Source organism: Scyliorhinus canicula, chromosome 12, assembly GCF_902713615.1.
Source record: "Scyliorhinus canicula chromosome 12, sScyCan1.1, whole genome shotgun sequence".
In the NCBI taxonomy this organism is placed as follows: Eukaryota; Metazoa; Chordata; class Chondrichthyes; order Carcharhiniformes; family Scyliorhinidae; genus Scyliorhinus; species Scyliorhinus canicula.
In genome coordinates, this window is record NC_052157.1 from 69,459,046 (window position 1) to 69,483,043 (window position 23,998).

General features: G+C 48.4%; 1 protein-coding gene across 1 annotated transcript in view; it reads left to right on the forward strand.

Moving 5' to 3' along the window:
* The window catches only part of LOC119974274 (ly6/PLAUR domain-containing protein 8-like), a 78,053-nt gene that overhangs the window by 9,516 nt on the left and 44,539 nt on the right, over positions 1-23,998 (forward strand). Inside the window, exon 6 of the mRNA XM_038813044.1 lies at positions 3,754-3,891. Within this exon, the coding sequence (XP_038668972.1) occupies positions 3,754-3,891 (138 nt within the window). The remainder of the gene's footprint in view (positions 1-3,753; positions 3,892-23,998) is intronic.

Sequence of the window (23,998 nt, forward strand, 5' to 3'; positions counted from 1 at the left end):
TGAAACTTTGCTTTTAGCTGTATGCTAAAATTTAACTTGGTTATGACTTGAAAGACTTGCCTGTTTTAAACATTCGTCACTTAATGCAATTTAAACTCTCATCCATGCTTTTTCAGATGCTTCCTGAGATAGTTACATTCCATGAAGGTGTGAGCCATTGTTTTAGCTTACCACATGAAACCTGTGTGTTTGCTAAACCTGCTTGTGAGCAAGAATCTGCATTTTACAACCCTGCTCTTTGAAGCTGCTATGAAACTTGTGGGATCTTTCCCTGTATCCTCTCAAACCAGATATTGCCAGACTTCCATGTTTCAAATGACACATTTTTCTGTATTTTCAAGAACATAACCTTTCGAAGCACTTTATAATAACGGATATCAGAGCCACTGGACGATAGTCATTAAGGCACGCTGCTTGGCTTTTCTTTGGTACAGGATTGATAGTCGTCTTCTTGAAGCAGATAGGGACCTCAGATTTTTGTAAAGAGAGGTTGAAGATGTCTGCGAATACCCCTGCCAGCTGATCCGTGCAAGACGAGTGCTCGCCCGTGCACCCCATCCGGGCCAGTGGCTTTCCGTGGGTTGACCTTTGAGAAGGCTGCTTTGATAATGGTGACCTCAGATACAACTTCATCCGAGGACGTGCTTTCACTGACCTCTTGCTCAAAGCATGCATAGAATGCGTTGAGCTCATTAGGGAGGTTAGCACTTTTGCTTTACAGCACCAGGGTCCCAGGTTCGATTCCTGGGTGTTTGTGTGGATTCCCTCCGGGTGCTCCGTTTTCTCCCACAAGTCCAGAAAGACATGCTTGTTAGGTAATTTGGACATTCTGAATTCTCCCTCAGTGTACCCGCACAGGCGCAGGAGTGTGGCGACAAGAGGATTTTCAGAGTAACTTCGTTGCAGTGTCAATGTAAGCCTACTTGTGACAATAATCAAGATTATTATGATTATCCTTTGGTTAACATCATCAACAAGAATCTCAACCAAATTCCTCCACGCATTCAGAGATTGATAATGAAGTTACACACGATGACTTCAATCTCATCTACATGCCAGGCAAATATTTTGTCTTAGCAGATGCATTATCAAGAGTACTGATACAAAATATTAGTAGTCAAATTGCTGCAGTTGTAGATCTGCATGTCAATCTTATTTCCACAGTATCAGATACGAAACGTGAGGTCCAAGAAGAGACCAGGAAGGATCAAACTCTTCAAGAGGTGATGAGGAACATCAACCCAGAAGTCAGTGTATGGAGTTCTACAATATGTGATCTGAATTCAGTGTCATTAATAGAGTGGTGCTTTGTTTGAACAGTATAGTTACGCCTCAACTTCTTCGCCAGTATACATGAAGGACATCTCTGGATTGAGAAGTGTAAACGGAGAGCTCATGACTTTGTTTGCTGGCCAGGTATAAACAACAATATTGACAGGATGGTCAGTTGTTATGACACATGCCAGGTGCATTGTTGCAAGCAAACGAGAAACCATGCAAATATCTGATTTACCTATGGCACCATGGCAGAAAGAGGCTATGGATTTCTTTCACATACAAAGGAAAGATTATTTAATTATCATGGACTATTTTTCAATCTATCATGAGATGACTCTACTGTCAAGCATAACGGCAAACAGTGCAACACTGCATACCAAGTCAATTTTGAGACACGGAATTCCTGAAGTCGTCATGCGCGACAACGGTCCTTGTTTTAGCTGTAAAGTGTGACAGCACTTTGCAGTCACGTATGATTTCAATCATGTCGCGTCAAGTCCGTTGAACCCAAGGCAGCACGGTGGTGCAATGGGTTAGCCCTGCTGCCTCACGGCACTGAGGTCCCAGGTTCGATCCCGGCTCTGGGTCACTGTCTGTGTGGCGTTTGCACATTCCCCCCGTGTTTGCGTGGGTTTCACCCCACAACCCAAAGATGTGCAAGATAGGTGGATTGGCCACGCTAAATTGCCCGTTAATTGGAAAAAATGAATTGGGTACTCCAAATTTTTTTATTTTTTTTTAAAGTCCATTGAACCCACAAGCCAATAGAAAAGCCAAGAATGGTGTACATATTGTCAAGCAATTGTTGAAGAAGGCAATGGACAACCAATCTGATCCATATCTCTCACTATTATTATACAGACTGTCACCATTGTCATATGGTAGATTGCCAGAAGAGTTACTCATGAATAGAAGGTGGCATACCGCACTTCAATACTTGGTAAGGAAGGAGTAGAATGCAATGGTACTGCAGGAAATGCAAAACATTAAAGCAAAACGAAAGCATTCCTATGATCAAGTGTCCAGAGCGTTCCACCTCTGGGTAGTGATAACATTGGGAGAGTAGAAGATTCAAATAATTGGTCGAGAAAGGCAATTGTGCTTGAAGAAGTAGCACCTCTTTCCTACAATGTATGCACAGAGAAAGAGTTGGTTTTAAGAAGAAAACATCGCGCACTCTTGAAATCTAGAGACTTTCACAACAACGTGATGGATGACGAATCTACGTCAGAATCAACTTCAGCTGCAGTGTCAGATAGTTCAGCAGTTTCTAAGCATGAGAATGTCATGGAGAACATTGAATCTTCAAGTTCTGAGCGGCAGGGTCAAATTTTAAGAAGAACAACCAGAATCAGAAGAAAACCTGATCAACTCAATTTAGACTATTAGTACATGCTGTTCGTGTGTGTGTGTGTGTGTGTGTGTATATATATATATTGCACGTCCTCCCCGTGTGTGCGTGGGTTTCCTCCGGGTGCTCCGGTTTCCTCCCACAGTCCAAAGATGTGCGGGTTAGGTGGATTGGCCATGCTAAATTGCCCATAGTGTAAGGTTAATGGGGGGGATTGTTGGGTTATGGGTATACGGGTTACGTGGGTTTAAGTAGGGTGATCATTGCTCGGCACAACATCGAGGGCCGAAGGGCCTGTTCTGTGCTGTACTGTTCTATTCTATGTGGTCTCAAGACCAAGGTCATGTGTCCTGGGATCTGTATATAAAGAGAGAACGCATCCGGCGATGTACAGAACAAGTCATAAAGGGTAATAAGATGTACATGTAATTGGTCAGCACAAGGTGTAAGTTCCAGAGGAGTAGCAAGACTCCATGATAACGTGTTCTGTGTCAGATTGCCAGTGTACAGGAGAGCGACAGGATGATCAGTGGAAAAACCACTATCTGCAGTGTTATTGGGAGCTGTTCAGAGAGAGAATTGTTTTTATTATTGGGGTCATTTTGCTCAGTTGGCTGGATGGTTGTTTGCAATGCAGAGCGAGCGACGCCAACAGCATGGGTTCAATTCCTGTAAAGCTGAGGTTATTCATGAAGGCATGGTCTTCTCAACCTTAGCGATCGCCTGAGGTGTGTGGCCTCAGCACCACCAAACATCACCACCAAAAGGAAGAGCAGCGAACAGGGACTGTGGAGACTTTACATTTCATTCTTTTGACTGATTACACAGCACTTTCAGTGGTGTGTCACACCTTATAAAACAGAACAAATAGAATTATCCCAGTGCCCACACTGAGGTTAGGTGAAGTAAGGTGGGAGGAGGTTCATGCAGAGCAGCAACACCACGATGGACCAAATGGCCTTTTCTCTGTCAGTTGTGTTAGTCATGAAGACCACCAACATGGAGAAGATTAATGAAGGCTATGTTGTGTGAACTAACTGTCTTCAGGAGGGTTGGAACAGAAACCAGGCTACACGGTCCTCACAGTCTATAACTGAATAAGATTCCTGGTTCTATTTTCACAGATGGAACATCCCAAGAGTATCTCCTTAAAGGTTGCGGGAATTGCTTTGGAAGTCTGTCCTTTAATGCCGGTCCATTCTCAGTGGAAAGAGCTGATAGATGCTGCCAATCTGACAACTGCAACAACCAAACCGTCGCAGGTATGGTTCAAATATTTACACAAGGTTCAATTTTATATCCATGTCGAACTATTTTAAAAATCTACAGCACAGGAACAGGCTATCCAGCCCATCTGCATCCTGGTGTTTATGCTGCACACGAGATTCCTCCCATTCCCTCATCATTTCACCCCATTCCCATTTCCTTCGATTCCTTTCTCCCTCATTTGTTTATCTGGCTTCCCCTCATCATCCTCAGTTTCTGTTGTGGTATCTGGAAACCACAACTTTAGGAATCATTTCTCGAACCAGAGATACGTTCCTTCAGACATTTCTCTCCCGAAAAAAACCCAAATGTTCTTGTATGTGCCATCGTGTGAGCACAGTGCATTCCTGCCTGAATAACTTGCAAAATAAATCACGATATATGAACAAAACAAATTCTGTATAAATTCATATTAGTTAATACTCACCGCACTCAAGAGATTTAAAATAGCCAATTTCACGGCATCATCAGGCACACTATAACACTTAAAGTGGCCGACACAGTGGCACAGTGGTTAGCACTGCTGCCTCACAGCACCAGGGACCCTAGTTCAATTCCGGGCCTCGGGTGACTGTCTGTGTGGAGTTTGCACATTCTCCCCGTGTCTGCGTGGGTTTCCTCCAGGTGCTCCAGTTTCCTCCCACAGTCCAAAGATGTGCAGTTCAGGTAGATTGGCCATGATAAATTGCCCCATATTGTCCAACAGGTTAGGGTGGGTTACTGGGATTGACTTAGGAATTGAGCCTTGGAAGGGTGCTCTATCCGAGGATCGATGCAGACTCGATGGGCCAAATGGCCTCCTTTTGCATGTTTTAAAATAATTTAAAAGTCGCACCCACAGCAGGCACTCCTGAAACTCCAAAATGTAAATCAAATAAATAAACAATATAAAAACAAACAACTTTGACTTTGGGTGCGTCTAGGTTTTTTTAAACTGATGTTGCCTCATATACACTGGCAACAGCCTTGTTAACAATGGCACTGACTGAGCAGCCATGTTGTATAAAGAGTACCTTTTTAAAAACACCTTTATTTTCCTTTAACTCACTTTGCACAAAACTCTCCCATCACATCCCATGACCCAATGTCCACCTGAAGCCTCTTTACATATCAGTGTCAATTATTGGATACTTAACATAAATGAGACATCTTATTGGAATGTCTCTTAACCCATTCCTTAACAGGTCACAGGGCCAAATATTACATGCTCGGAGCCGATGCGCGATGATACACACAGCGCGATCACAATGACGCAAAATGGTTCAAAAGCAGAAAGCACAACTTAAATAGGGGAAAATGGACCTGAAAGAAAAATTATCTGAAAACGAAACAACTTTAAGCAGGGCAATTAAAAATGGGAACCTACTGTATATATTCACAACAACCACTATTCAGTGTCCTGCAGGGGGCGAGGAGGAACCCGGAGTAAATCTCACACATCTGGTTTGGAGTTCGCGCATGCGCACGGCAGCGGCCGCGCCGAGCTCCATGGTGGACTCAGGCCGCAGAGCCAGACGCAAAAATTAGAAGCCCCCTATCGGCCGCGCATCTAACTGCGTGGATCTAATCCCAGGCCGCCTATAAGACCACCCCCCCCCCCCCCCCCCCCGAGTCTGATCTCCCCACCAGGGTGGTTGCAGACAGTCCGCAGCCGCCACACCGGCAACAGATGGTTAGTTCAATGCCGTCGGGAACTCGGGCGGTCGGAAACGGAGGATCGCTGGACGGGCCTCTGTCAATGGGACCCCAGCCGCACTCCGCGATCACGCCGATTCTCGGGTCCCGGAGAATTGCCGGAATGCCACCGGGCCCAATTTCGGCGTGAAAGTAGATTCTCCGCTCCGCGTCAGACGTGATTTTGCCGCGGGGCTGCAGACAACCCAGCCCCTATAGAGAGAGAGAGACATCAACAGAAGGAGATAGGGAGTGTAACAGAATATAGTGATAGAGAGAGAGAGATAGAGAGAGAGGCATCAGCAGAGGATGATTGAGAGAGTAACGGTATATAGTGATAGAGAGAGAGTGAGAGACATCAGCAGTGGGAGATAAAGAGAATGTAACAGAATATAGTGATAGAGAGAGCGTAACAGAATATAAGAACTAGGAGCAGGAGAAAGCCATCTGGGCCCTTCGAGCCTGCTGCGCCATTCAATGAGATCTTGGCTGATCTTTTGTGGACTCAGCTCCACTTTCCCGTCCAAACACCATAACCCTTTATTCCTTTAATCTTCAAAAACTATCTATCTTTATCTTGAAAACATTTAATAAAGGAGCCTCAACTGCTTCACTTGGCAGGAAATTCCATAGATTCACAACCCTTTGGGTGAAGAAGTTCCTCCTACCCTCAGTCCTAAATCTACTTCCCCTTTTTTTGAGGCTCTGCCCCCTAGTTCTGCTTTCACCCGCCAGTGGAAACAACCTGCCCGCATCTATCCGATCTATTCCCTTCATAATTTGATTTGTTTCTATAAGATCCTCCGCATCCTTCTAAATTCCAAACAGTATAGTCTACTCAATCTCTCCTCGTAATCCAACCCCTTCTCCTCTGCACACCCTCGAGAGCCAGTACATCCTTTCTCAGGTAAGGAGACCAAAACTGAACACAATACTCCAGGTGTAGCTCACCGACACCTTATACAGTTGCCGCATAACCTCCCTAGTCATAAACTCCATCGCTCTAGCAATGAAGAACAAAACTCCTTTCGCCTTCTTAATCACCTGTTGCACCTGTAAACCAACTTTTTGCGACTCATGCACTCGGACATCCCAGTCAGTCCCTCTGCACAGCAGCATGTTTTAATATTTTATCATTTAAATAATAATCCCTTTTGTTTGTTATTATTCCTGTTAAAAATGGATAACCTCACATTTGTCAACATTATATTCCATCTGCCAGACCCTAGCCCATTCACTTAACCTATCCAAATCCCTCTGTAGACTTCCAGTATCCTCTGCACTTTTTGTTTTACCACTCATCTTAGTACTGGGCGGGATTCTCCCCTACCCGGCGTGACGGGGGGTCCCAGCGTAGGGGAGTGGCGCCAACCACTCCGGGGTCGAGCCTCCCCAAAGGTGGGGAATTCTCCGCACCTTTGGGGGCTAGCCCCACGCCGGAGCGGTTGGCACCAGAAGACTGGCGCAAAAAACAGGCTCCCCCGGCAGCGGGGCTGGCCGAAAGGCTTTCGCCGGTCGGCGCAGGCGCGATGTGGGTTTCTCTTCCGCTTCCGCCATGGCGGAGGCCATGGAAGAGAAAGAGTGCACCCAGGGCACTGGCCCGGAGTCTGAGCGGGGGGCCCCGATCGCGGGCTTGGTCACCGTGGGGGCACCCCCCGGGGTCCGATCGCCCCCCGCCCCCCCGGGGCCTGCTCACGCCGCCGATCCCGCCGCCACCAGAGGTGGTGCAAACCTTGGCGGCGGGAGAGGCCTCCCAGTGGCGGGACTTCGGCTCATCGCGGGCCAGAGAATCGCCGCAGGGGCCTCTTCGATCGGAGTGGCGTTATTCCCCCCGCTGCCACTTCCCGGGTGGCGGAGAATCTCTGCCACGGCGGGGGCCGGATTTTCGGCAGCCCCAGGCGATTCTCCGACCCTGCTGGGGGTCGGAGAATTTTGCCCGTTGTCTGCAACCTTGGACACATTGCATTTGGTCCCCAACTCCAAATCATCTATGTAAATTGTGGACAATTGTGGGCCCAACACTGATCCCTGAGGGACACCACTAGCTACTGATTGCCAACCAGAGAAACATCCATTAATTCCCACTCTTTGCTTCCTATTAATTAACCAATCCTCTGTCCATGCTACTACTTTATCGTTAACACCATGTGTAATAATCCACAGGAGGCAGGAGTCCCGTCACCACACCAATATTTATTTCCAATAACTATATACAAGAGCAGCTCCAAACAGTGCTGCTAGCATTCCAGTCAACTCAAAACTGAATCACAAAGCCTACACAGGTGACGGGGTGTGGAGAAATTGCTCGGGGCTGGGGTGTGGGTATCTTTTCCGTCTGGGCTATCCCAGCTTGAGGCGGTCCTGCTTCACCTGCCCTCAGGTGTGGTTCCGCTGCCCTTATTTGGTCTAGGTGTTTCTTCAGCACCTTACCTCCTCCCGAAACTTCATAGGATATGGGCCCTGTTTGGGACTCTAGCATGCCTTTGACCCACGTTGGTCCATTCCCATAATTCCTGACCCAAACCGGTGCCCCCACCTGGAAATGTCTCTGCTGCCGACTATTATCATGCCCCCTACATTGGGCCTCCTGTTGTTTCTCCACTTTCCCCGTTAAATTTGGGAAAAGGAGACTCAGCCTTGTTCGCAGCCGCCTTCCCATTAAGAGTTCAGCTGGCGGTATGCCCATTGTGGAATGCGGTGTGGTCCTGTAATCAAACAGCCAGCAGGAGAGCTTTGTGTCCATTGACGCTGCCGGCTGCTTCTTGAGTCCCGCTTTAAGTGTCTGGACCGCTCTCTCTGCCAGGCCATTGGACACTGGATGGTAAGGGGCCGTTTTGATCGTAGGAAATGATCGTAGCTCCTGGACCGTGGTGGGAGCTTGGGGCTTCTTTTATTGCCCTTACTCGGTCTTCCAATGGGTGTAAGCCTGACTCATCTACTTTATATCCCAGGTATGTCACTTGTGGGGCCAGAAAAACACATTTTTCTCTTTTAAGCCGTATGCCTGCCTCTGCGAAACGCCTGAGCACTTCCTCCAGGTTCCTCAATTGTTCCCTGTTCGTCTTACCCGTGATTAAGGCATCATCCAAATAAATTGCCACCTGCGGTAGTCCCTGCAGAATATTTTTCATCGTACGCTGGAATATAGCGCAGGCTGATGACACTCCGAAAGGTAACCTAGTATAACGAAAAAGGCCCTTTAGAGTGTTGATCGTAGCGAACTTCTGGGAGTCCTTGTCCAGTTTTAACTGCAGGTAGGCGTGGCTCATGTCCAGTTTCGTGAACAAAAGCCCACCTGCCAATTTGGCATATAGGCCATCTATTTTTGGGATTGGGTATTTGTCCAGCAGTGCGTATTTGTTTACCATCTGTTTGAAATCTCCACAGAGACGTATTGAGCCGTCTGGCTTCAAAATTGGTACCACCGGTGCTGCCCATTCCGAGAACTGTACTGGTCTAACAATGCCGTTGCGCCGTAACCTTTCTATTTCGACCTCTACTTTCTTCCTTAACGTGAAAGGTACCAGCCTGGCCTTACAAAATTTCAGAAGGGCTTCTGGGTCCACATGCAAAGTTGCTTTGGTGCCTATGATTTCCCCCAAACCTTCTTGGAAGACCTCTGGGTATTTTTGGAGTACTCCACTCAACTGCCCGCTTCCACTCTGGAACATTTTCACCCAATCTAATTTTAGGTCTTTCAGCCAGTTCCGTCCAATTAAGCTCGGTCCAGAGCCCTCTACTATCGTCAACGGTAATCTGAGCAATTGTTTCTCATATTCCACGGGTACATGAGTCGTGCCTAGAACTTCCAGGGGTTCCCCCGTGTAGGTTTTAAGTTTCGACGATGTTTTTGTTAGGGTTAGTGGCTGGAGTCCATCTTTGATTTTTTAAAAATGCTGCCACTCCCATTACTGATACGGCCGCCCCCGTGTCTATTTCCATTATTGTCGGCCGACCGTTCACCCGTGGGGTAATCTTAATAGGTTCTGCTTTCTTCATCGCAATATCATATAATTGTTCCCCTTCGGAGGAGGATGGGGCGTCTAGGTTGTATACTTCCCTGCGTCCCCACCTGCTATTCCTCTTTTGCCACCTCCTTCTAGGGTTTCTGTCGCTGTTACCCCACACTGTCTGGAGCCAGAAACGGTCCTTCTCTGTTGGGGGAGCCTCAGCCGGTACTTCCCTCTGTCTCCAGTTAGTCCTAGCAGACTTGGGGGCAATTCTGGGGTTTTACTTTGGCCCTCTATTCCTCAGGCTTTTCCTGAGAGCGGCTATCTGGTAGCTGGACCTGTTGTGGTAGTCCCTCTCACAGGTATCTACCTCCATTGGCGTGCCCTGTAGTTCCTGCGCCCCACTTGCTGCCTTTTCTAGGGACAGTGCGAGCTGTAGCACCTGCCTGCAGTCTAGCTGCGTTTCTGCCAACAGGCGCTTCTGTATTGTGAGGTAGTTTAATCCACACACTAACCGGTCCCAAAGCATTTCATTTAGCGTCAGGCCGAACTCACACTTTTCCACCAGCCTTCTCAGGCGCGTCAAGAAATTTGTGACTGACTCCCTGTCTTCCAGCTTTGCTGTGTAGAATCTGTACCTACGCAAAATGAGGGGTGGTTTTGGGTCGTAGTGCTCTTTCACCAATTCCATTAATTCTTGGAAAGGTTTCGTGTCCGGCGCATCGGGATAAGTTAGACTACGTATAACGGCGAAAGCTGAGGGTCCGCACACCGACAGCAGGATAACCCGTTTCCTTTCGTCCATAGTTATCTCATTGGCCGGGAAGAAGTAACACATTCTCTCCACATACTGGGACCAGTCCTCAACAGTCGGGTCGAATGCATCTAACCTCCCAAAAAACGGCATTTTTGAAATAGCAAGGCTTACCCTCCGAGTGCGGCAGCTGGTCTCCGCAAAGTTCTTTGTTTACCTCATCGCCACTGTAATAATCTACAGGAGGCAGGAGTCCTATCACCGCACCAATATTTATTTCCAATAACTATATACAAGAGCAGCTCCAAACAGTGCTGCTAGCAGTCCAGTCAACTTAAGACTGCTCACAGAGCCTACACAGGTGCTTATATGGGCCCCCTCAATGAGCTATCATTGAGGGAGCTCATACTCCAATTGGCCAACCAATAATGCCAATTGGAGGTCATTACACCATGCATCTTTCTTATGCAGCAACCTTTTGTGCAGCACCTTGTCAAAAGCCTTCTGGAAATCCAGATATACCACATCCATTGGCTTCCCGTTATCTATTGCACTGGTGATGTCCTCAAAAAATTTCACTAAATTAGTTAGGCACGACCTGCACTTTATGAACCCATGATGCGTCTGTCCAATGGGACAATCTCCATCCAGATGCCTCGCTATTTCTTCCTTGATGATAGATTCCAGCATCTTCCCCACTATCGAAGTTAAGCTAACTGGCCTATAATTACCCGCTTTCTGCCGACCTCCTTTTTTAAACAGTGTGTCGCATTTGCTAATTTCCAATCCACTGGGACCACCCCAGAGTCCAGTGAATTTTGTTAATGATAGAGATGTCAGCAAAGCATGAGAGAGGGAATGTAACAGAATATAATGATTGACAGAGAGAGAGAGTGCTATCAGCAGAGGATGATAGAGAGAGTGTAACAGAATGTAGTGATAGAGAGTGAGAGACTCAGCAGTGGGAGCAAGAGAGAGTACAACAGCATATAGTGACAGTGAAAGAGACACTGTCAGAGGGAGCGAGAGAGTGTGTGAATCAGTGATAGACAACCTAGGTTAATGAGTGGGCCACACGAGTGGTCCTTCTTCATCTCATTGGGGCGCAAGATTGAAATCGGACTTGTCCACTAACCAAGACCCAGGAATAAGATTGAATATGTATACCGGGCGGCACAGTAGCACAGTGGTTAGCACTAGCACTTCACACTCGAGCATCCCAGGTTTGATTCCCGGCTTGGGTAGCTGTCTTTGCGGAGTCTGCATGTTCTCCATGTGTCTGCGTGGGTTTCCTCCAGGTGCTCCGGTTTCCTCCCACAGTCCGAAGGTGTGCAGGTTGGGTGGATTGGCCATGGCTAAATTGCCCTTAGTGCCCAAAAAAAGGTCAGGTGTGGTTACTGGGTTACGGAGATAGGGTGGAGTTGTGGGTTTATGCAGACTTGATGGGCCGAATGGCCTCCTTCTGCACTATAAATTCAATGATTCTATGAATGCACCCTGAGTATTTCATGACAGGTTATAGAAAATGCTGAATAATTTATATATTAATAGAACTTTCATCGACTTCAAATGGTAAAAAGTGAGATTGTGATAGTGAGAGGTATCTGTGGCATCCAATCGTGTTCGTGAAGCGAAACCAAAACACAGCCGACGCCAAAACCTGGAAAATCGATTGGGATCACGCAGAATCACGATACTCCAGTTCCTCAACAGCGACGCCAATGCATTCCACTCTGCACTTACAGTAAACGCCGTTCGCATGTCTTTAGCGGGCCTGACCCAGTATTCTCCCGGGCCTCCACAATGTTCTACCTCCGCTGGGAGGAATTCCTGACGGCGAGGTTCACTTGTCCTTTTAAAAATTGTGAAACAGGCGCCGTGGCTGATGAGGGAGAGAGAGGAGGTCAGAGATGCAGAGGTGCAAATCATGGGCTGCCGGTCCTGACACTGGCCGGGCTGGCTTGGGGAGGGGGGAGAGGTGACCTTGTCAGGCCGGAGGGGAGTGGGGCTGGTGATGAGGGGTTGGACCGTGGGGCTGAGGTGAACCCCCATGGGACTGCTGCGGTATCCAGGCACGGATCGCCATTGCCGTGGCCTGCAAGGGAACCATCTTGCTGTGCACTCCACTGACCACCCACTGTGGCCTGCGGTTCTGCACAGTGACACTGGCCATATGGGTGCCCCCATCCCACCCCCTCCTGCACCCCACCCTCCGCCATACCCCCCCCCCCAAACTGGCTGTGCCACCTGCCGGTGGGGCATCATGTGGCACACCAAAGGGCAACGCCCACAGTAGCCCCTACAGGGGGTGCAGGACCGGGGCCATGGAGCGTACCGCTGGCCTGGGTAGCGTCAGCCGGCAGTACCCCTAGCAGCAGGGACTGGCGGCAGGGCCAGAGGCCCCCACGGTGCTGGGCATCAATGAAGCCAGGGGTGCGGAGATGGGGGAGGAGTGGGGTGGAGGGGAACATGCCCAGCCCATCCCTCACACCCTTCTGACGGAGCACCAAGGCAGGTTGTAACATAGCGAACATGTGTTTATTGTGAACACATATATACAGGTTAGTGTTCTAGCCCCAATGCTATCTTATGTGCTGTAACCGTGCCAACCTAACTGGTATCTACCTTTCTGGCCTTATGGGCCCTAACGCTACATCTACGTGGGTTCCCAGGCAATACATCAGAAATGGAGGCAGCCTGCTGCCATTCCTACCCTGCGACCTGAGTCCCCTTTGGCAGCCATCTTCTGAGGCGAGCGGGCCTGAATGGGCCCGGCTGCTGCTGGGTGTCCCAGGTGGCATGCTTCTGTCCTATTCTACCCACTTCTCGTGACGCACCAGGGACAAAAGTGGGGGAGTGTGAGGCAATGTGGTTTTCTGGCACATCCCTGCACAGGGGTCACTGGCACAGGCCCCGTAACCTCCTCCTCCCTCTTGGTGCCCGATGCTCCTCCCAGGCTACCCCAGGGGACGGGGCTGCAAGCGGTGCTAACCCCCGCTCTTGCTTGATCAGGGTCACCATGCCCGGGGCCATGGAACACAGGGAATGGGCCACCTCCCTCTGGGGCTGCGCCATATCACGCTGCGTCACTGCTACCACTTCTAGGTCTGTGCCAGGTCGGCCAGCACATGGGCAATGCAGCCGACTACCTCAGACATGGTGGTGCAGAGGGAGGTGAGGTGTTAGTGGTGGTGGAGAGGGAGTGTGGGGATGGTGGTGAGGGGAGGGTGACACACGTGCCATGGGGAACCGCCACTCAGCGTGGTCTCACTTCCTCACCCATGCCGACCTCCACCTCAGCGACTTCTGTCTCTTCGGGCCCACTGACCAGTGCCCTCTGTTTCGCTGTGGTGAGGGCCCACAGGTCTGGTGTTACCCCTCCAGTCTTTTCCCTTTTACGGCGATTATGAGTGGCCTTCTCCTGGGGAGGAAGGAAACAGAAAGCACACCGTGATAGACATTCCATAAATGCAGCTTAGGGGGTGGATAGCTGGTAGCTTTGGTGCCCAGGGCAGTAAGCCATGGCGGCCAGTATGGGTGCTGGCATGTGGTGCAGGGTGGGGGTTTGACCACGCTGCGGGTAGGAGGCGTATAGTTGTGGGTGTGTGGATCGCGGGTTAGTGCCAGGGGCACAGTGCTGCCTACTCACCCTGGCCGCCCTGAGGAGGTTGTGAAGTTGATTACGGCACTGCTGGTCCTAGCGGTGTTGCCCACGGCCCTCACGACCTTTGTCACCTGAGTCCAGACATGCTGAACAGCGGCTGCTGGCAGCCTCCTTCCCACCGCAGTGTAGGAGCATTTTCCTAGGCCTGAGTATTGAGCCAGCCTTAACGTGGGGTTTGTCCCTCATTGTTAGGCCTTAGCTTAATAAACAGAGCAGACACACAACCTGGTTAAGATGGCATTTATTATCTCAAGCTTGGTTTCGTGTACACTGAGATGGATTTGGATAATGCCAAGATCGATCTGCTGAGCACTGATAAAAACACATCAATTATACAATTTCCAAAAATCAATTGCCCACCCCAGTTGGACTCGATCCAATCCCTGAAGCTGTCATGTCCAAATCTATACAATAAAATTGCGATCAACCCATGATTGAACCTCATCCTGTCACCTGTTGTTTACCAAAGGTTTTATGTCAATTTCGAGTTGTTTTCCCCATCATAACATCCTGTCCACCCATTGTTCATTCAGAACTGGATGGCAGAACAGGCATCCTCTTTAGTCCATGGATTGTTTCAGAGGGACAGGATATCAGGAGTCGCTTTCTTTTCACTTCATAGATTGTTCCAGAGGATATTGGAGGCCACTATGTAATCTGCTCACCACACATCTCCTTTGTCTCAAAAACAGTGGCACGTTAGCTAGCCTAAATCTCATCATGCATTGTAGCTACTGCTTGTAGCTAAAGTTTACATGATTATCACTGCTATATCCTTAAATACAGGTTTAATGGTTAATAATGATTACTGGGTATAATTTCTATGATTAATCTTGACCTTTAATAAACTAACTTATGTAAAACTACTCTAGTGACATCCTAGCTATTCAGTTTTAAGAGGTCTCATTGCTGGATATCCCCACCCCCGTTTTGGCCCTGAGCTAGCCCAAGAATAGACCATTAATAGACATACTGAACTTGTTGGAGTCAGGCCAAGGTGTGGAACAGTCAACAGGTAAGAGCTGTAATAGTTCATTTTTATCTAGGGGATGACTGTCTATCTGCCATTCCCTAATGCCGCATCTGATGCAACAGAGTGTAATAAAAAAGATGAGCAATATAAACAGTTGCAAAATTACAATGTGCGATATAATACATATCCATGGGTGGATATTGGTATTCAGTCCCCAATTCCATATTGCAGAGATATAGTTCTGTGATTTTTTTTTTTTTTTTTTTAAATTTAGATTACCCAATTATTTTTTCCAATTAAGGGGCAATTTAGCGTGGCCAATCCACCTACTCTGCACATTTTTGGGTTGTGGGGGCGAAACCCACGCAGACACGGGGAGAATGTGCAAACTCCACACGGACAGTGACCCAGAGCCGGGATCGAACCTGGGACCTCAGCGCCGTGAGGCGGTTGTGCTAACCACTAGGCCACCGTGCTGCCCTTAGTTCTGTGATTTAAACAGTTCCTAAGCCTTCTCAGCGTGAGTCTTAATGAGCTCTCGCTCCTTGTTCCAGAGGTGGTCAACCTGCGTTGCCTCCTTCTTAAGTCCTTCCCAGTCGACCCGCAAGTGCGGGAAGCATGGAAGTCCCTTCCGGACGTATTGGTGTATCCATTGATCATCGTCAGTTCGCTCAAGGTCATCTGCCCGCATGATGGACATATCCCTGTATGGAGTCAGTTCATGATGGCCAATGGTAGTAGACTCAGATAAATTGGTTAGCACAACATTATGCCCAGGCAATTCACACACAATGCCTCGCTTGGTATTGTTGTTATACAACGTAAGTCATTAATTGTTGTCTAATATGGCTGCAGCTGTTTAAGTGCTTTCCACACGAGCTGATTGACTTGCTGACTACGGTCTGTAGCCATTCCGGCATCCTGCTATATGTCCTTAACTGCAGCTCTCATTTGCCCTTTCATAACCTCAATCTTCACTTATCTCTGCGATGTCAAGTGCATTGACAGTCGAAGCTCCTGCCCCATATCCTCTGGCCGCCAGTTCCACGATGTCTTTCTGTTGTCGCTTACGTGTTTTCAATCCACTCCCATCCAAAATCTCCCTCTCCAAGGCTACAAACAGTCCTTAACCATAGCAATAGGCTGGTCAATGTAGGCTAGCGAAATTAATCAGAATTTTCACATGTTCACAGCCTGGTCCTATCATCACTGATTCATCAGTGGGGGTCTGAACTAATCCGTGTCCCATAGTGTGGCTAGTGATATGCTCATCACATTCGAGCTTGGGGTTTGTCCTTGGGCTCATGGTTGTAACCGAGCCAGTGTTCACCGGGGTCACAGTGGTGGTAGTAGGCTTCTGGTTGGTCCCCACCTTTATCCGGTGGGGCCCTTGCTTCCTACAATATCCCACCCGATTCCCGGGCTCCTGTGCCAACTGGCTGCCAACCTCACTTCCCCGATACAAAGCTGTTAATCTATCGCATATCATCTCATGATCTTTAGTATGGTTAAGTGCCTGGCCAGGATCTATACAGTGAATTTCCAGATGGTCCCCTATAACTTTATATTTTACAATCGGACAATTTGGGCCATCGATGGCATTTAACATTCTCTGATCGGACATTTTAAAAAACAACGTCATCTTGCCTGGGGCCAAAGGTCCTGCGTCCCAGCTTCTGTATCGCTTATAATTCCCTTGATCCTGGGTTCCCAACTGATATAGGGCCTAGGTATTTCGGAATTGCAAGTAATTTGTATAAGCTGCCCCACAGGGATGTATATAGTCCCATTTGCGCATCCATCCTGAGTCCCATCATAATAAAAACCTGTAAGGGCAGCACGGTGGTGCAGTGGTTAGCATTGCTACCTCACAGCGCCGAGGACCCAGGTTCAATCCCGGCTCTGGATCACTGTGCCTGTGGAGTTTGCACATTCTCCTCGTGTTTGCGTGAGTTTCGCCGCCACAACCCAAAGATGTGCAGGGTAGGTGGATTGGGCATGCTAAATTGCCCCTTAATTGGAAAAAATGAATTGGGTACTTTAAATTCATTAAAAAAATAATAAAAACCTATACCACTTCTCCCCTTTGTATCTCTCATATCATTTACAGCATCCTGACGCACCCGTGGGACATTAGTATATATGTGATAGCGAGTCTAGGAATAGGGAGAGAGTGCAGTTGAACACGTGGCTGCAGGAATGGTGTAGGAGGGAGGGCTTCAAGTATTTGGATAATTGGAGCGCATTCTGGGGAAGGTGGGACCTGTACAAGCATCTGAACCAGAGGGGCACCAATATCCTGGGGGGGAGGTTTTCTAGTACTCTTCGGGAGGGTTTAAACTAATTTGGCAGGGGAATGGGAACCGGATCTGTAGTCCAGCAACTAAGGAAGCCGATATTCAGGACGCCAAAGCACGTAGTGATGCAGTGGGGAAGGTAACAATGACAAAGGAGAGTACTTGCAGGCAAGGAGATGGGTTGAAGCGTGTATACTTTAATGCAAGAAGCATCAGGAATAAGGTGGGTGAACTTAAGGCATGGATCGGTACTTGGGACTACGATGTGGTGGCCATCACGGAAACTTGGATAGAAGAGGGGCAGAAATGGTTGTTGGAGGTCCCTGGTTATAGATGTTTCAACAAGATTAGGGAGGGTGGTAAAAGAGGTGGGGGGGGGGGGGGTGGCATTGTTAATTAGAGATAGTATAACAGCTGCAGAAAGGCAGTTCGAGGGGGATCTGCCTACTGAGGTAATATGGGTTGAAGTCAAAAATAGGAAAGGAGCAGTCACCTTGTTGGGAGTTTTCTATAGGTCCCCCAATAGCAGCAGAGATGTGGAGGAACAGATTGGGAAACAGATTTTGGAAAGATGCAGAAGTCACAGGGTAGTAGTCATGGGTGACTTCAACTTCCCAAATATTGAGTGGAAACTCTTTAGATCAAATAGTTTGGATGGGGTAGTGTTTGTGCAGTGTGTCAGGGAAGCTTTTCTAACACAGTATGTAGATTGTCCGACCAGAGGGGAGGCCATATTGGATTTAGTACTTGGTAATGAACCAGGGCAGGTGATAGATTTGTTAGTGGGGGAGCATTTTGGAGGTAGTGACCACAATTCTGTGACTTTCACTTTAGTTATGGAGAGGGATAGGTGCGTGCAACAGGGCAAGGTTTATAATTGGGGGAAGGGTAAATACAATGCTGTCAGACAAGAATTGAAGTGCAGAAGTTGGGAACATAGGCTGCCAGGGAAGGACACAAGTGAAATGTGGAACTTGTTCAAGGAACAGGTACTGCGTGTCTTTGATATGTATGTCCCTGTCAGGCAGGGAAGAGATGGTCGAGTGAGGGAACCATGGTTGACAAGAGAGGTTGAATGTCTTGTTAAGAGGAAGAAGGAGACTTATGTAAGGCTGAAGAAACAAGGTTCAGACAGGGCGCTGGAGGGATACAAGATAGCCAGGAGGGAACTGAAGAAAGGGATTAGGAGAGCTAAGAGAGGGCATGAAAAATCTTTGGCAGGTAGGATCAAGGAAAACCCCAAGGCCTTTTACACATATGTGAGAAATATGAGAATGACTAAAGCGAGGGTAGGTCCGATCAAGGACAGTAGCGGGAGATTGTGTATTGAGTCTAAAGAGATAGGAGAGGTCTTGAACAAGTATTTTTCTTCAGTATTTACAAACGAGAGGGGCCATATTGTTGGAGAGGACAGTGTGAAACAGACTGATAAGCTCGAGGAGATACTTGTCAGGAAGGAAGATGTGTTGCGCGTTTTGAAAAACTTGAGGATAGACAAGTGCCCCGGGCCTGACGGGATATATCCAAGGATTCTATGGGAAGCAAGAAATGAAATTGCAGAGCCGTTGGCAATGATCTTTCCATCCTCGCTGTCAGCAGGGGTGGTACCAGAGGATTGGAGATTGGCGAATGTTGTGCCCCTGTTCAAAAAAGGGAATAGGGATAACTCTGGGAATTACAGGCCAGTTAGTCTTACTTCAGTGGCATTTGATAAGGTTCCCCATTGTAGGCTTGTGCAGAAAGTAAGGAGGCATGGGATAGTGGGAAATTTGGCCAGTTGGATAACAAACTGGCTAACCGATAGAAGACAGAGAGTGGTGGTGGATGGCAAATATTCAGCCTGGAGCCCAGTTATCAGTGGCGTACCGCAGGGATCAGTTCTGGGTCCTCTGCTGTTTGTGATTTTCATTAACGACTTGGATGAGGGAGTTGAAGGGTAGGTCAGTAAATTTGCAGATGATACGAAGATTGGTGGAGTTGTGGATAGTGAGGAGGGCTGTTGTCGGCTTCAAAGAGACATAGATAGAATGCAGAGCTGGGCTGAGAAGTGGCAGATGGAGTTTAACCCTGACAAGTGTGAGGTTGTCCATTTTGGAAGGACAAATATGAATGCGGAATACAGGGTTAACAGTAGGGTTCTTGGCAATGTGGAGGAGCAGAGAGATCTTGGGGTCTATGTTCATAGATCTTTGAAAGTTGCCACTCAAGTGGATAGAGCTGTGAAGAAGGCCTATGGTGTGTTCGCGTTCATTAGCAGAGGGATTGAATTTAAGAGCCGTGAGGTGATGATGCAGCTGTACAAAACCTTGGTCAGGCCACATTTGGAGTACTGTGCAGTTCTGGTCGCCTCATTTTAGGAAGGATGTGGAAGCTTTGGAAAAGGTGCAAAGGAGATTTACCAGGATGTTGCCTGGAATGGAGAGTAGGTCATACAAGGAACGGTTGAGGGTGCTAGGCCTTTTCTCATTAGAACAGAGAAGGATGAGGGACGACTTGATACAGGTTTATAAGATGATTAGGGGAATAGATAGAGTAGACAGTCAGAGACTTTTTCCCCGGGTGGAACACACCATTACAAGGGGACATAAATTTAAGATAAATGGTGGAAGATATAGAGGGGATGTCAGAGGTAGGTTCTTTACCCAGAGAGTAGTGGGGGCATGGAATGCACTGCCTGTGGAAGTAGTTGAGTCAGAAACGTTAGGGACCTTCAAGCGGCTATTGGATAGGTACATGGATTAGGGTAGAATAATGGAGTGTAGGTTAACTTCTTAAGGGCAGCACGGTAGCATTGTGGATAGCACAATTGCTTCACAGCTCCAGGGTCCCAAGTTCGATTTCGACTTGGGTCACTGTCTGTGTGGAGTCTGCACATCCTCCCCGTGTGTGCGTGGGCTTCCTCCGGGTACTCCGGTTTCCTCCCACAGTCCAAAGATGTGCAGGTTGGGTGGATTGGCCATGAAAAATTGTCCAAAATTCTATGATTAACCTAGGACAAAAGTTCGGTGCAACATCGTGAGCCGAAGGGCCTGTTCTGTGCTGTATTTCTCTATCTATCTATACATGTAATCATCGGTTTTCGTTTCAGCAATGTCTGGCTCCTTCCGTGTCCATGGCGAGGCGGTCAATGGTGATGACTGCAACCAGAGATGAAGTGGGGCCCCAAAATGTGCTAGCAATGGAATCCTGTGGGCATAAACAAATGCCTTCCTGCGCTCAATTTGTATTATCATTCACATCATTTCCCTACTTCCTCGCATACATCCTCCTTTGTCCCATATCCTGAGCCACTTTGGTGTCCCATCTACAAATCCAGATAATTCCTATTACACGTGCAGCAGCTGCCAATGTCATGGCTACCCCCTGCTGCTTGGTTCGCTGACCCACCAGAGGGTTCTCTCAATCCTCATGACTATGGGACTACTCATGAGGGTATGGTTACAACTGCATCCAGTGCCGCTACCGCGGACTGGGTTTCATGTCTATTCAAGCACATGTTTGTCCAGCAATTATTACTGCATAGGGTCCCTCCCATCAAACCCCTAGTCCCTTTTTACCTGTCATGAGTTTGGCCATTACCCTATCCCCTGGTGTTGGTAGTTTTGGGGTATCCTTTCCAGTCAGTTTGGTCCAATCTCTATGCAGTTGCTGTGCAATTACCTGACCCTGAAGGCCATGCAGGCGGTCTACCAGATCTTTCATACATTGGAGGACAGTTCCTTTGCTTATCTCGAGGTCCGCCCCTCCGGTTATCACCTCCTCCAGGAGGCGCATTGCTCTTCTTGCCGTTAACTCAAAAGGGACTAGACCCATTCCTCGAGCAGGGGTGGCTCCTTGTCGCAACAATATTGCAGGCAAGGCCCATAACCAATTATTCCCTTCCTGCAATATAGCTTTGGCTAGGCTGCTTTTTTAGGTCCAGTTCATCCACTCTACCATTCACAGATATTGGGCGCGATTCTCCCGAGTCATGAAACCTCGGGAAGCTGGCGTCAAAAACGGGCGCGTTTGACGCCAGCCTCCACCCCTCCGACCGGGAACCGATTCAGCTCCCCGGTCAGGGCTCGTATCGCGCGGCTGTGAACTCCGGCATCGCGGGCTTAACGAATTTCGTTAAGCCCGCTAGCCAGAGTTAGCGACTGCTGGCGCGTCAGATGACGTCAGCCGCGCATGCGCGGATTGGACGACTCCAACCCGCGTATGCGCGTATGACGTCATCGCGCTTGTGCGTGAAACCCGCGCATGCGCGGTCCGTTATGCCCCGCAGAAGCCCCGCGGATCGATCCATCGGGGAGGCGGAGGGAGAAAGAGTGCACGGGGTAAGTACCCGCTGCCTGCGATCGGTGGGCACCGATTGTGGGCCCATGGCACCCTTGGCACGGCCGTGGTACTGCCGTGCCAATCGGTGCCATGGTTCCCCAGATCGGGACTTTACAGCCGTTTTTACGAACGGTCAGACCAGGTATGTTTTATGTTCATAAAAACAGCCGTAAAGGCCTTGGAAATCGGCCCATCGGACAGGGGTGAATAGCTGCTCGCCGTAAAAAAACGGCGGGCAGCGATTCGTGTCGGGAGGCGGGTATGGGGGGGGGAGAGAATAGCGGGAGGGCGTCGGACCAAAGTGTCCGTAAAAATTTACGCCGCCCGCTATTCTCCGAATTTTCGTGAGCGCGGAGAATTGCGCCCCTTGGACTTGGCCCCTCCCTGTGCAGCTGGATCCTTGACTTTCTCACCAAAAGACCACAATCTGTCACGATAAGCAACAGCACCTCCTCCACAATAGTCCTCAACACTGGGGCACCGCAAGGATGTGTGCTCAGTCCTCTACTGTTCTCCCTATACACACATGACTGTGTGGCAAGATATAACTCCAACTCAATCTGTAAATTTGCAGATGATACGACTGTGGTGGGCCGTATCTCAAACAATGACAAATCAGACGACAGGAGGGAGATAAATCATTTGGTTGCATGGTGTACCGAAAACAATCTCTCTCTAAATGTTGGAAAGACCAAGGAACTGATCATCGACTTCAGGAAGCGTAGCACGGCAAACACTCCCATCTGCATCAATGGCTCCGAAGTGGAGATGGTTAATACTATAAGTTTCTGGGGGTCACCATCACCAGCAGTCTGTCCTGGTCCACTCACATTGATGCAACAGTCATAAAAAGCCCAACAACGTCTCTACTTCCTGTGGAAGTTAAAGAAATTTGGCATGTCTGCATCGACTCTCACAAACGTCTACAGATGTGCGATAGACAGCATCCTATCTGACTGCATCACAGCCTGGTATGGCAACTGCTCAGCCAAAGATCGCAAGAAACTGCAGAGTGTGGTGAACTCAGCCCAATGCATCACACAAGCTTGCCACCCTCCCATTGATTCTGTCTACACCTCCCGCTGCCTCAGGAAGGCAGACAGCATTATCAGAGACCCTCCCACCCAGGCATTGCTTTCTTCCAGATCCTTCTATCAGGCAGAAGTACAGAAGTCTGAAGACCCGCACATCCAGACATAGGAACAGCTTCTTCACCACAGCTACAAGACTCCTCAACGATTCCCCCTCGGACTGATCTGTTCCCTGTAAGAATCCTATTCATGACACCCTATGCTTTTCTTGCTCATGTATTTGCTTTGTTTGGCCCCTGGTTCCGCACTGTAACCAATCACTGTTTGTCGATGTACAATTTGTCAATGCTCTCTGTTGATTATTCTTTTTGTCTACTATGTACGTACTGTGTAAGTTCCCTCGGATGTACTTCGGTGCATGTGACAATAAATCAAATCAAATCGAAATAAAATCAAATTCCCGAGCGTTGAGGATGGTATGGGATGTGGAATCTTTGCTGGATTCTCAAAACCTTACAAGCCTCCTCCATAACCTTTCCCGCGAAATGAGTCCCTTGGTCAGAATCCAGTTGGAGGAGCACCCCCCACCTTGGTATTATTTCATTAGCCAATATCAAAGCCACGGTACTAGCGGTGGCAGCCTTACACAGGAATGCTCCCACCCACCGGGTGAACTGATCTACAATCACCAAACAGTGTGTTCTACCCTGTACCCAAGACAAAGGCCCAATAAAATCTAGTTGCAAATTTTCCTATGGTCCCTTGGGCCGGGTCTGACTTCCCATTTTTATCTTGCAGGGATGGCCTTGTTACACCAGCGCGCTCTGGTGGCAGATGGTGGCCACATTCCTGTCCATTCCCTTCCACCACCAATGTTCCTTTAATAGTTTGATCATATTGCCTCTCCCTGTGTATGCTTGTTCATGGTATATGTCCAATAGGGATTGTTGCACCTCCTTGGAGGCTATTTTCATTCCCTCTCTCTTTCATATTCCATTATGGCCTATCTGGCCCCTGTATTTTTCTCCACCCCTCCTTTTCTTACACTAGTGCTTGTTCTTGCACCTGCCTGACATCAATATCAGCATTGCATGAGGCCTTCACGGCTGCTGTTCTTGGAGTCTGCAACCCCATCCCTTCCTGCTCTATTAGGTGTTTCGCTGCCTGATTGGCCAAACTATTACCTTGCTGCGCATAATTCTCAATTTTCCGATGGGCTTGGATCTTAATCATGGCTGCTTCTAAGGGCTGTCAAGCGGTCAGGATCAAGTCCTTGATTAAATTCTCATGCTGCATGTGTCCTCCACTGGAGGTCACAAACCCTCGCCTACTCCAGGCTGTCATATCGTCATGAACTATGCCAAAAGTGTATCTACTGTCAGTTTATTCACTTTCCCTTGCCCCATTCCAGGGCCTCCGTCAGAGCTGTTAATCCAGCTA